This window comes from Terrapene carolina, unplaced genomic scaffold (genome assembly GCF_002925995.2).
Source record: "Terrapene carolina triunguis isolate 2854851 unplaced genomic scaffold, T_m_triunguis-2.0 Scaffold85, whole genome shotgun sequence".
Taxonomy (NCBI): domain Eukaryota; kingdom Metazoa; phylum Chordata; order Testudines; family Emydidae; genus Terrapene; species Terrapene triunguis.
The window spans coordinates 48,641,523-48,654,925 of record NW_020664436.1 but is presented as its reverse complement, the minus strand read 5'-3'; the positions used below and the strand labels follow the sequence as shown (position 1 = coordinate 48,654,925).

The window sequence follows — 13,403 nt, the reverse complement described above, 5'->3', positions numbered from 1 at the left end:
AGGCCCAGGATTTGGCATTTATGCAGTTGTACATCTTCTACTCCCCACAATGTCCCTCTGGCTCCATCGTAGCCATGGTGACCATTCTTACTGGGATGCGGCATCTGCTAATTTCAAGCATGCCATTGGCCTTTCCTGTGAACTGGTAGTGGAGCACCTTCAAAGTTTCATTCATTCAGGTAAGCAGTGTCCCTTCAACATCAGATTTAGTGATTCACTAACGATGCAGGGTTTTACTGTGTGACATTGTGACGGGGTTCGACTCACCACTGCTGGCGCCTCTCGCTGGTCGTCCTGGGAATTAGCTCTGTCCACTGTGGAGCGCCCTCAGCATGTGGTGTCTTGCCTGCTGTCCGTTCTGCTCTGGGACCCACGTTGCTCTCCACTCGGCGGTGTCCCCTTCAGGACACTGCCTTCCGGCAGTGCCCACTACTCCAGACTCACCCCCTTCCAGGGAGCGGGGGTGGAGGGGGCAGTTAACAGCAGTCTTTAGGACTCGCACCTGCCTCAGTGGCTAACCGCAACCCAGAGTCTAGCCCCTTAGCTCAGGGGCAAGTTGCAGTCTGTATTGGCCACTGTCTTCTGTGGCCAGGTGCAGTATAGGGAGGGGGTGGGGGGACCCAGGCCCGCCCACTACTCTGGGTCCCGACCCAGGGACCCTCTAGCGGCAGCCTCCTTCGTTCCCCTCCTGTCCGCTTTTCTTCCCTGGGCCACTTCCCCTTTGGCCCTGTACACTTCCTCCGCCCTTTATAGCAGGGGCCGCAGCCTGACAGGTAACGAGGCGGGAGCTCTAGCTTCTCCCGAGCCTGCCCAGCACTGCTCTGTCCGAGGTGCTAGCTCCTTCCTCAGGAGCCGGTCCTTCTCCCTTGCCAGCCAGAGAGAGACTGACTCTCCTCCTGCTAGGTAGCCTTTATATAGGGCCCCGCCCTGCTTGGTTGCCTCTTCCTTCCCTTGATTGGCTGCTGGTCTGCGCAGCTTCAAAGGCCTGTTTCAGCCCTTTTCTCAGGGGGTGGGGCGGTCGCCCCACCACAGACATGGCTTGGTTTTGGTTGCTCAGGAACAAGTCAAAATCAGCGAGAGTGGGAAGGTCACTTTTACCTTAAAAGGGATTATGTTAAACTTTCCAAAAATATAAAGTCATGGAGTATTACACTCAAGAATATAATGGACGGGAATTGGCAGGAATAGGAGCTAACACAGTACTTTCCCCAGTATCAGTGGGAATATTTTACATTCCCATATACTTGCCTGAAGAGAACAGCTCTCCTCTTAATTTGCTGTGTTTTGACACCTATAAAACTGCCATTAGTGTTCAAGAGAATCAAGTTTGTAAAACATCCAGATATCAAAAAGAAGACTGACTGCTGTTTGTCTAGATGATATTGCGAAGGTGGGAATGCTAAAAACAACTTTCTTTTCCCTGTAGATATTGGCTACGAGAATATGATTAATACAATGCTAAAAGATCTCTTCAAGTTGTTGGTAGCCTGTGTGGCAGAGCCTACAGAAACAATCTCCAGAGTTGGCTGCTCATGTATCAGGTAATATAGAAGAGCCTCTTTCTCCCATCAGCATATTAAAAAAAAAAAGAAGTGATGTAGAGAAGTCTTGGCCAAACATACAGATTGATCATTTTGGCCAGTACCTCTCTTGTTCTTTAAAAGCAAAATCTAGAGTTTGAAAAAGCTTCCAAGGGCTGAAATCAAATTTTCATCAATTAGCCAGACTCTGATTGCTTGTTATCAAACCAAATTTCCAGTCGTGAAGGGGAAGGTAGGAATGTGTGGGAATGTCCATGGCCCATCTGTATTGCCTGGATGCTGTCAGAGCAGAGGAGAGAGTCCATAATTTTGGGAAATGATGTAAATAAACATGCATGTTCCTCCCATGAAAATATCTGCTCTACACTAATATCTACATCACTAGTCAATACACAGCCTCTAGAAAAAATAATCAAACTGCTGTTGGGTGGGATTCACAGGTCTCCTGAGGTAAGTATCCCCATCACATTGTGCAAATTATTATTGCAGTCAAACCCAAAATGTGGTGCACAGCACTGAACAGACAAAGAAAGATGCAGCCCGTGCCCTGGAAAGCTTACAATCTATATTATCTTTTATCTATATAGATAAAAAGCACTCAAATAGCAGCCAGGAAAGGAATACAATGTCTAGGCAAAATGGTCAGGGTGATGATTGGCATACATCTTACTAGCTCGATGTTTGTGAAGCAGCTGCCTAGATTTTGCTCTACCCAGTATCCCAATTTCTACCTTCTTCCTTTGAGTCAGAAAAAGTTTTGTAGGGCCTGCAAGCTTGATAGCTTCCAGTGTCCTTACTTGCAGGTATGTCCTGGTGACAGCAGGGCCCGTTTTTACTGAAGAGATGTGGAGGCTTGCATGCTGTGCATTACAGGACGCGTTCTCTGCGACTCTTGAGCCAGTAAAGGTAAAACCAACATCCCAACCAGCGTCAATTCACTGATATTTGCTAGATAGATAGATTCCCTTTTCTGATAAACTTTTGTGTCTAATTTCACCCAAGCCACAATAAAGACTGTTTGCCTGAAAATCAAAAACATCAGAAAAGTAATTTCAGATCTATTATCATATATTTTAGTTATTGTTATGTTAATTTAGTTTTAGTGATAAGGTCTCAGATTAATAACCCTGGAAACAGAAGTGTTCTGTTTTTTCCAAAGAACGTGTACATCATGGGCAGTGGCATGGTGCCGTGCTTCCTAAGACAGTGCTCTAGTATTGCACCAAAGATTGGGGAGGGAAGTGGCCAGGCTTCTTCATGCTGCCCTGCCAATGTGAAATCAGCAGGGTTGAACAGGTGCAAGTGAGAGCAGACTTTATCTGCATGACGTGTCTTTGTATCCAGTTCTTCAGCTGGATTTACAAACGCAATGGGAAAACAAATGATAGCCTTAGTGATGCTTTTGCTACAAACTGAGTCGAGACTAAAACACTTCTCTTTTGACTCAGTCTTTGGTTGTAACCAAAAACCCTGGTAAGTCATTACAGTCCAAGCTGCTTGAAAGGGAATCACGGTGCATTAGTTCAAATAAAATATCAGGGGAGATGCCAGGGTAATTAAGGGAGATCGCTCAGAATCAGGTAATACACATGTGCTAATAAGGATAGAGGGCTCTACAACTACTTGGTTGATCTTACACACAGTGAAAGACTGATGTTGTGTCTCTCTGTAGAACCTATTGGGCTATTTCCACAGTGGTTCTGAAAGCTTTAGTGGCGATGCCTGTGAAGTGAAGGTGGCGGCCCCATCTCTCTCTCCCAGTGCCGAAGCTGAGTACTGGAGAATCCGAGCCATGGCGCAACAGGTAATGATCTCCTTACAAAGGAAGCAAGAGAACAAACTATATACCAAGAGTTAAACCAACAGGCAGGTTGGGAATTTTCTTTCCAAAAACTCTTGGAAAGGACAAATAATTGTACTGTAGGAAGAGTCTTTGCTCAGTACCTTTGTTACTGGAGGTCCGGGGAAGTGTTTCCCTCCAACTATGTGTTGTCTCCCCATGGAGGTCAGTAGGCTTGTGAAGCTCCATATTAAAATAGCATCTTGCTGGAGTTTACCTTGCCTGCTTGTCACTTAAGGCAGCACCACATCAACTACTTCCCCAAGCAGCCCTTGTAAATCCAGGTAAATGTCCTCTTAGACATAGGAATAATCATTCTCCCGAAAGTAGTGGTGGAATGTCTGGTCACGTTAAAAATAAATTGGACAAGCCCTTGAAGCTACAGACAATCCTGCTTGGGGGAAAGGGCTGGATTAGATGAACCACCAGGTCACTTCTGTCAATTTCTGTGTGTAATTGATTGTACCTGCTGCTTTCTTGGAATGCCCCTTCCACAGATAAGATGCAGACCTGGAATTGATGGGCAATAACAAAAAGGCAACCCAGTGGGTGACAGAGACTGGTGGGTGGCATTGGCAGTGTTTGTTTTGTAATTTTTTAACACATGAAGTTCAGAGAAGCCCAACTCCCGTAACCCCTATCTGGTTGCACGTATGCATACACAGTGTCTCTTCAGTGACATCTCCTGAGATGAATTCTGCTCAGTTACAATACAAAGCATGACAAGCCACAAGAGCTGAGATTTGGTTGATCATGGGAAGTCAACAGGAGTTGAGTGGCTTTGAAAATAATCCCCCTCAGAATGCACAGCCCTCACAGGTGGGACATATTAGCCATGCGAAGGGGCTGTTCTGTTCCTATAAGTATTACCTTTTCAAACGGTGCAGGTGTTGAGCTGCTTGTTGTGCATAATGTGTGTTTTTTTAGGTTTTCATGTTAGACACCCAGTGCTCACCAAAGACCCCCAACAACAAGGAGGGATTTGAACATGCTCAGTCCTGCGTGCTTATCATTGAGCTGCCTGCTGACAAGAAACACAACGGGCATACCCAGAAAAGGTGAGAAGCCATTCCAAAAGGCCTTCATAGGGCTAAGCAGGAGGCAAAGAATGTTTTTAGCCAGGTAGTGAGGTGAAAGCAGAAGAGCAGATCTGTCCTCCAGTTTTGCTAAAAATATGAATTATCAATGAATAGAATGGAACTTAGGGAAGAGAAACAACCATCATCAGCACACAGGAGAGACCCATTTGTGAGGAAATATTGATTGTGCAACCCTCCCACTGGTGAGCACACACTCACATGAGTAGTCCCATTGAAGTAAATAAGGTTACATGTGTGAGTGCTCACCTATGCCAGGGATCCACAATCAGTTCGGTAACCTCATCACATGGTACATGAAAACTAGACTGGAAAAAGAGCCAGGAAATCATTTATAGGGAACTGTGTGTATGTGAGTGAGGGATGGAGTTGGACTCAATAACCTACAGTGCTAGTTCTTGTCCATCTACAATATCTACGGTTCATTCTGTTTCCTTCGGTGCAGCTCTCTGGATTTTTCATCAGCCAAAAGCAGAAATTCCCTTCAACGGTTTTCAAAAATTTGCAGGCACCAGGGAGATAAATGGAAAAATGGTTATGCTGTTTTGTAAATGACCATAGTATGTAGAAATTAGAACCAGAATTATTAATTTGTACTCCACAAATGTCAGTAAAATTTTCCACTTTTTTTTTTTTTTTTTTAACCATAACACCAAAATTATGCAGAGGAAACTTTTGCTTGTTCCAGCTAAATGACTGTTAAAATTATTGGATTAAGAACAAAAAAGAAATGTAGGACAGTGGGTCTCGTGGAGCAATGTAAGCTAACCCTAGGTTAGCAAAAGCATTGTCCAAAACTACCAGGGTAATGCTCGATATACTAAGATGAGTATATTTTTTGTGTGTTTGTAGATAGAACTCTTCAAGTATTAAGTCATCCCATCACAGATCTTTCAGCATGTGATTGCCTGGCACTTCACGTTCTGAGCTCATCACATAACATTTAAATTGATACTTTTTGGCACTGCTGAACACTAACATCAACCCCAATAGCACAAATGGGACACAGTCAGAATTGTGAATCCAGGACCTACATTTATATTGTTGGAAATGTATTGCCAACAATGAAACCTTTGGGGATGAAATGTATGTGATAAATGGCCTGCAAGCAGGCGTTGTGGCAAGCCCCCTTTGCTCCTCCTTATTCTGTAAAGCTGTAGTCTTGTTCACAGTGAGGGCCAGATCTTGATGGTCCTTCCTTGGCTGAGGAGAAAGGACAATGCAAGAAGCCTCATTTCCTTGCTGGGGTGTGCAAAGGTCTCCCCCAGCTGCAATCCCTATGCTACCTCCTCTCGAGGGTGCACAGGGACTGCTTTCTCCTGCTTCCCCTCAAGGAACAGGACTCCAAAAAGGGGTCAGGGAGGGTTGGGATCATGACGTTAACCCTCTCCTTGCCTGGGGGGAATAACCAGCTCCATGCTAAAGAATGGGACAGATTGTGCAACATTCCTTTACCTACTCAGTGTGCATAGAGAGGTCCAGTGGAGACTGTAGCACTTCCCAGGGCAGTGACATAAGTGTCAATCTATTCCCAAGCATTTCTAAGGGAACACGGGCCTTTTGAAATCATCACTGTACTGAACACAAGTACTCTGAACCATTCCAGCATCATTAGACCTGTGTAGTGTCTAAACAATAACCAGGAGTTTGGTTTTGTTTTCATAAGTGAGTTTCCACTATTTAGCCTACTCTTCACCAGAATAAGGCTCAACCTTGACTGTGCCATTGTTTTCTACAACAATACATCTGGTGCCAATCTTGCATGCTAAAAATTGTAACCATTCTGAAGCTTTGTTTTAACCTCGTGGGATTTCTCTTTTCCCATTTGATTTTTGCTTCATTAATGCTACATTGTTCCACAGGAAGCTGGGGTAAGGGAGCTTTTTTTTTTTCCTACAATATAGTTTCATAATTTGCAGTCGCAAACAAAAGCTAAAATAACGTTCTGCTTAAATGGGATTGGTGTTGTGTTCTCGCTTATGTGTCTGTGCCAGCACCTTAGTTTGGTGTTTTACCTCGGAAACGACAGCCTGGCCAAGCAGTGCTGCAAACAAATATCCTATTAAGCTATAAGGCCCAGATTTTTAAAGGTGCTTAGGCACTGCGGTGCTCAGCATTGCAAAGCCTAACTGATCTATGATCCTAAATCTCATTTTCAAAAGGAATAAAGTCTAATTGCCTTTGAATGTCAATGGGATTTTGGCTCCTAAGTGCCTAAATCCCTTCTGAAAATGAGATTTAGGCTCCTAAATCAGTATAGGTGTTGCTGCCCTCAGTATTGCAACACCTAATACCTTTAAAAATCTGGGCCTAAGCCTATTAAAGGGTGTGTGGATTTCCCCAATTCTGGTCCTGGGGTCTGTCCCTTCAAGACAATGGAAGTACTCATTTGCACGTGCTTAAGTACCTTGTTGAATCAGAGTGTCTGTCAGTAATGTTTGTAAAGCAGAAGACTACCTGCTAGAAAAGAGCTCCTGTATAATCATCAGGATTTTGTCATCATCACAGTCATCATGTAATATGAGACCATTCCAGATTTCACAGAGAAATTTACTGAGTCACCTGCACTGACCACAGGTATCACAGCAAACACCCATGCATGGATAGATTTGCCATGACAGCACTGATACGACATTGTCTGACCTGTGACCGCTGCACATAGGAATTGCATCACAATATCAGAGCTAGCTCCTATACTAGAGTAACACGTATTTGCACATCCAGCAGCATGCTGCACAAGCTCTATGATACTAGCACTCAGTTCCTCCTGTCATGACAGGCACTGCTGTCCAGGTATGTTTACCACAGCATCAGTTCCAATTCTGACATCACAGCATCATGTGACTGTATGCAGAGATTAAGAAAATTATCATAAACAAAGATGCTAGTGATTTGTAGGATTTAAAAAACAGGCTAGGATACTTTCTTCCTAGCCTGGTCTATGCTGTAGGATTCTAAACATTATTCACTGGTGAATTATCTGCAAAATTTGATCATGTCAACAAGACGACATGTTAGCATTCCTGGGCGTCCTGTGCAGATCATTAATTCAGTGATGTGGTCGCAGGATGTTCCTGATCTCATTGAGAGGAGCAGGGATATATACACTCAACTCTGCATGTCTGGGAATAATACCCACTAGGAGTGGTACTGTAATTTCCATCCCATATTAGGTGTATATAGGTTGAGGAATCTGTTCTTAACACATTCAATCTGCATTAAATTAGATAGTTTTACCAACAACCATGTAATATGCTTTAGAACAAGAGCCTCTATGCAGTCTCCGCCATATTCCTTATGCTTGTGTCCTGAAGTTCTGGGGAGAGGTTGTTGGCCTTACTAGAGGGGAAATGGAAACCAGGAATTAGTCTTTCAGAAGCATGTCAGTTTGTGCCATAGCAAAGCTGAGCTTTGATTAAGTTTATAGAGAGGAGTGGCAGGGTTGCTGCCACTAGAGAGAGTCAAAGTGCAATAAAAAGAGAAGAAAGTACAAGGACCTAAACGAAGCAATATCAGGAGGCGCTGACATAGTAGTCTTCCTGTTATAGTAGTGTACAATGTTTGTTACAGATATACTGAAAAAGAAAACATTTAATCCTGCAGTTGATGTCACATGTGCCAAAAGGCTACAGAAGTAGCAAAAGCATAATACAGTATTGAAATAACTATTACAATTTGAATGAGGGTAGCATAGGGCCTGATCCAGAAAACTTTTACTCAGTGTCCTTACCCAACCAATTGTAATAAATGGGACTACGGGTGTGAGTTATGACTGCTAAAGCAAATAAGGATTTGCAGGATTGGACCTTTAGTTTGTAGCTTTCATAAGTCATTCTAAAATACAGTATATGCCTATAACTCAGTGAAATAACTTGTGAATTATAAAGTGTTAATTTATATTTTTTTCCCTTTTTTTTGGTGGTATCAAGTATCCCTTTCAGGACAATAGTGGTGAGTCTGTTGTCTCATCAAGTGCTGCTCCAGAATTTATATGATATCTTGCTGGAAGAGTTTGTGAAGGGCCCCTCTCACGTGGAAGAGAAGACAGTACAAATGCCAGAAACCAAACTGGCTGGTTTCCTCAGGTACATTTCCATGCAGAATTTGGCTGTCATCTTTGACTTACTGCTGGATTCTTATCGGACAGCCAGAGAGTTTGACACCAGACCTGGGTTGAAGTGCTTGCTGAAAAAAGTGTCTGGCATTTGTGGAGCTGCCAACTTGTATCGCCAGTCGGCAATGAGCTTCAACATTTACTTCCATGCATTGGTCTGTGCTATACTGACAAACCAGGAGAACATCACCGCAGAGCAGGTGAAGAAGATCCTATTTGAGGATGATGAAAGAAGCACAGATTCCTCCCAGCAGTGCTCTTCAGAAGATGAAGACATTTTTGAAGAAACTGCCCAAGTCAGCCCCCCAAGGGGGAAGGAGAAGAGACAGTGGAGGGCTAGAATACCATCTTTGAGTGTTCAGCCAGTGAGCAATGCAGACTGGGCTTGGTTAATCAAAAGGCTTCACAAGCTATGCATGGAACTCTGTAACAACTATATCCAAATGCATCTGGATTTGGAGAATAATGTGGAGGAACCTCCAGTTTTCAAAGGCGACCCTTTTTTCATCCTACCATCCTTTCAATCTGAAACCTCCACCCCATCAACCGGAGGGCAGTCTGGAAAAGAGACACCCTCAGAAGATGACAGAAGTCAAAGTAGGGACCACTTGATAGACAATCTAACGCCCAAGGGAGGGAGCGGAGAAATGCTGCTGCTACCACCATTGAGCCCTAAAATGGAGAAAAAAGACCAAGCCAGGAAAAAAGAATGGTGGGAGAGCGCTGGCAACAAAATCTACACCATAGCCACTGATAAAACTATCTCCAAACTCATGACGGAGTATAAGAAAAGGAAGCAGCAACAAAACTTGACCTCTTTCACCAAAGATGTCAAAGTGGAAAAGAAGGGAGAGTTGTTGGGCTCAAGAGGGCAAGATTCACCACTCCCCCAGCGACCGCAACATCTGGTGGACCAGGGCCAAATGAGGCATTCCTTCAGTGCCGGCCCAGAGATCTTGAGGCAAGAGAAGAGGCCGCGCTCAGGATCTACAGTCAGCTCCTTGAACATATCTGTGCGAGATGCAGAGGCACAAATACAGGTAGGACAATTGGTAGACTATATGGTAGGGTAATGCCAAAAGGGGTAGAAAAGATTAAACCAAAGTGTCTAGCATCAGAGATCTACCGAGTATCCCCACAAGCTGGAATTTATGTGACCCTACATCATGATCAAATCAGAGAAAGAGTATTGTGTAGAAGAATCATCAGAGACTTCAGGGAAATTGGAATGGGAGCTACTGGGTAAAATTTTCTAAAGCGCCTAAGTGACTTTGGAGCCCATGTCCCATTTTTCAAAAGTAATTTGGCTAATTAGTAGCCTAAGTCCCATTGACTTTCAATGAGACTTAGGCTGCTAATTGCTTGTCTGTTCTGAAAATGGGACTTAGGCTTCTAAGTCACTGAGGATATGTCTAAATTCCAGCTGGGAGGTGTGATTCCTAGCGCAGGTAGACACATTCGCACTAGCTTATCTTGAGCTAATGCACGAGAACTAGCAGTGTCTACCTGGGCTGGGACTCTCACCTCCCAGCTCCAGTACAAACATACCCCTAAGTGCTTTTGGAAATGTTACCAATTGTCTCAGATGTCTTATGATTAAGGCCTTACTTAATTGCGATATTGCGGAAATTGCAGATCCCGCAATATTAGACTTCCACTGCAATTTTGATTTTAATTAGCTTTCTTTGCACAGTCCACAATTTTGCATACATTTTGAGGTTTGCCACACACACTTTTTTCCCCAGTAGTACAGTCAAACTCCATTTATCTGAGCTGGTAGCAGCTGGGGCTCGAGCTGTCAGCCCCATGCAAAGCAGGACTCCCATTGTCAGCCCTGTGCATTAATGACTGTAATATAGTTGCAGCAAAATATCTAGTTATCAAAAAAATGAGTAGGCATAACACAATACTGGAGTGTTTTTATTGTTCCAGCAAATTTTTCTTAAACAAATAGGTCTTCTCTGGCTTTTCCAAATTACCGCAATTAATAAAGGTCCATTATTACTTTTCTGCAATTTTTCCATGTCTTGTCCGTAACTCAGCTGCAATTGTTTGACAATCATCCCGCAATTTAAGCAGGGCCTTACTTGTGATCCTCTTGTAATAGAACTGCTTCTTTTGTCAATTCCAGAGCAGAAATATTGAACTGATGACTGGTTGCTATTTGCATCTCTGGATGAGACACAGACACTACAGGCACCAAACTTTGGATTTGTGCTCATTTTGTGATAGGATAGTATGTGAAGAAACACTACAATGGTGATGTGCTCACTGTTAAGCCAAAAAAACCCTTATCTATAATCGCATGAGGGATATATTGTGGGTCTTCCTGATTCCTGTTGTACCCTATGAATATGAAACATGCTAGCATCGTTCTGGACTTTTCCTGCTGTCATAGCCTCAAGATCTCTTTATTTTCTACCGTGTAATGTGACCCAAGAGGAGACTGTTCTCTCCAGAAAGTGCGAGTAATTTCTGTCTTCAATGGGATTTACTCATACACTGTGTGTGGAGATTTCCCCCTGGAAATTGCTGCACCTCAAAAAAACAAAGCAATTTGCGTCTCCCTCTTAGCATGTGCACTGAGTGCCATGGCCACAGAGCGACAGCTGATGCAATAACTAGACACCCTCCACCAATCTTCCTTGCTGCTACATGAGCTTACTAGGGACAGAAAAGGCCACCCATGTCATCTCTCCTCTCCCACCCCAGAGGATCATGAGGATCCTGGGCCTTGCCATTTAGAACCAAGTTCCAGACTCCATAACAGTTGCCAATTTTTAGGTGCCCAGAGGCACAGTTGTGAGGGCTTCCTTCCTCTCCATGACAACCTGACCCTAACCAGATGAAAGTATAGTTTGTAGTGCTCTTTCTTTAAGAGTCTGCAATCTGTTCAGTGAAGAGAGGGCCCCGTTCATCCTAATCCTTTATTCAAATCTCCTATGACTGTTCCCTTTGCAAAACACTGCAAAGATGAAGATGCTTATGTATTTTGAATTTAAAGGAGCAAGTGTGTCCCTCACTGAATTCTTTTTCTCTTGGGAAAGAGAAGCAGGGCCCAAGACTTTATTTAATAATAACAACAAAAATGAAGTGGATTCTTCCAAACCTTGCATTCCATTAGAATCTGCTTTTAAGATGTAGTGATGGGATAGAGACAAAGAGCCTGATTCTCATGTCAGTCATACCCCAGTGTATCTCCATTGACTATTGGGTAATTACTTCTGATTTACACTGGTGCCACTGGTAGCAAATTGAAACCCAGACTGTGCTGTGGCCTTCTAGTGGCTATTTATGGGGCTCTTTTCTGATTCTGTACAGCAAAGAATTTTTTTTTTCTAATTTTGTTTTAGGCATGGACCAACATGGTGCTGACAGTTCTCAACCAGATACAGACCCTGCCTGACCAAACATTCACAGCCCTCCAGCCAGCTGTGTTCCCCTGCATCAGTCAGCTGACTTGTCACGTGACCGATATCCGTGTCCGTCAGGCTGTGAGAGAATGGCTCGGAAGAGTGGGAAGGATCTATGATATCATTGTATAAAGGAAACATGTTTCATTAGCAAGGGGAGAAGGAATCAAAGGCTTTTACAGGTATACAAACATAATGCTGTTACTGAAAGTAACTGGTACGGAGCTACACATGCAATGCCTATTCGTGGTGATAAATTCTGAAACCGCAAGCTCTCCAACATGTCCTCTGCCCACTTAAGATTGTATGTCTGTCATTCTCACCCCAACAAAGGAAGCGCCACACTTCACATTAAGTAGCATGACATAACAGCAAGAGATGAATCTGAAAATTGCTGGTAAATCAGGCTGGTACATAAAGGCTCAGTAAATTTCATAGTGGGTATTTTCATCTGTAAAAGTTAGATTGTGTATGAATGCACTTCTGCAGTGAGGAAAGGAGAAGAAATAGTCAAAATCTCCCTGGCTGCAGTTGGGATGAAAGCAACTGTTCACCTAATATAGGTCTCTCAGATGATACCTATAATTCCCAAGATTTACGACCAAAATTATCAGCTTAGCCTTACCTGGTCTCCATTTTTTGAACATGTGATATTGTGGACCCCACTAATTGAATCCTCTGTACTTTCAATAATTGGTGGATACAACTCTCACTTAGACCTCTAAGTACAGGCGTTGATTGTGCTTCACTACCCAGCATGTAGACAACTGGATCACCTCACTCACACACACCTAGATAACTGAATAATTGTGAGGAAAAAGCTGAGGGCATAACAAGTGAAGGCGGGGGGGGGTGGTTGTTTGTTTGTGGTACTCTTTTAAATTTTCCACATGAAACTAAAATGCATCTGGGAAAAAAGTCACCATAAAGCTCACCAAAAAAACCTATTATTGGCCTCATTGCTTACTAGTCATTAAAATTTACATTCTATGCAGAAGCTTTAAGCCTGGGGTGTTGTGTGGCTGTTTTCTGTTGCACCTCAGGAAGATCCCAGCTGTAAACCAGTCACAGGAGAGTCACCTCTGGGTAGGAGAGGTCGCTGTAGCATAGCATTGGGGTAGTGGGTCCTTATATGGGGCATGGCTTGAAGAAAGGTGGAATTGCCAGGGCTCCTCTTCATCCCCCTGTCAGCCACATATATAACAAAACCCTCTCCGCTAATCCACAGTGCAGATACTATTACATTCATTCCACATGCATAACTCTCACTGTGGCAGTTCTTTTGTGACGCTAGTGAAGACTATGCACTAGTGAGCTAAACAATCTTCATTTCAAAAGATGAACCTCAGCTAACAAGAAAATGCTCATTCTGCAAGGAATTCCATGCGAATGGCACAC

At 43.5% G+C, this 13,403-nt stretch overlaps 1 protein-coding gene across 1 annotated transcript in view; it reads left to right on the top strand.

The window, feature by feature from the left end:
* The window catches only part of ARFGEF3 (ARFGEF family member 3), a 112,908-nt gene extending 100,567 nt beyond the window's left edge, over positions 1-12,341 (top strand). The window contains exons 28-34 of the mRNA XM_026649568.1: positions 3-179; positions 1,427-1,541; positions 2,345-2,447; positions 3,214-3,345; positions 4,309-4,439; positions 8,408-9,632; positions 11,946-12,341. Of these exons, the coding sequence (XP_026505353.1) occupies positions 3-179; positions 1,427-1,541; positions 2,345-2,447; positions 3,214-3,345; positions 4,309-4,439; positions 8,408-9,632; positions 11,946-12,137 (2,075 nt within the window). The 3' untranslated portion in view covers positions 12,138-12,341. The remainder of the gene's footprint in view (positions 1-2; positions 180-1,426; positions 1,542-2,344; positions 2,448-3,213; positions 3,346-4,308; positions 4,440-8,407; positions 9,633-11,945) is intronic.
* Positions 12,342-13,403: the final 1,062 nt, after the last annotated feature.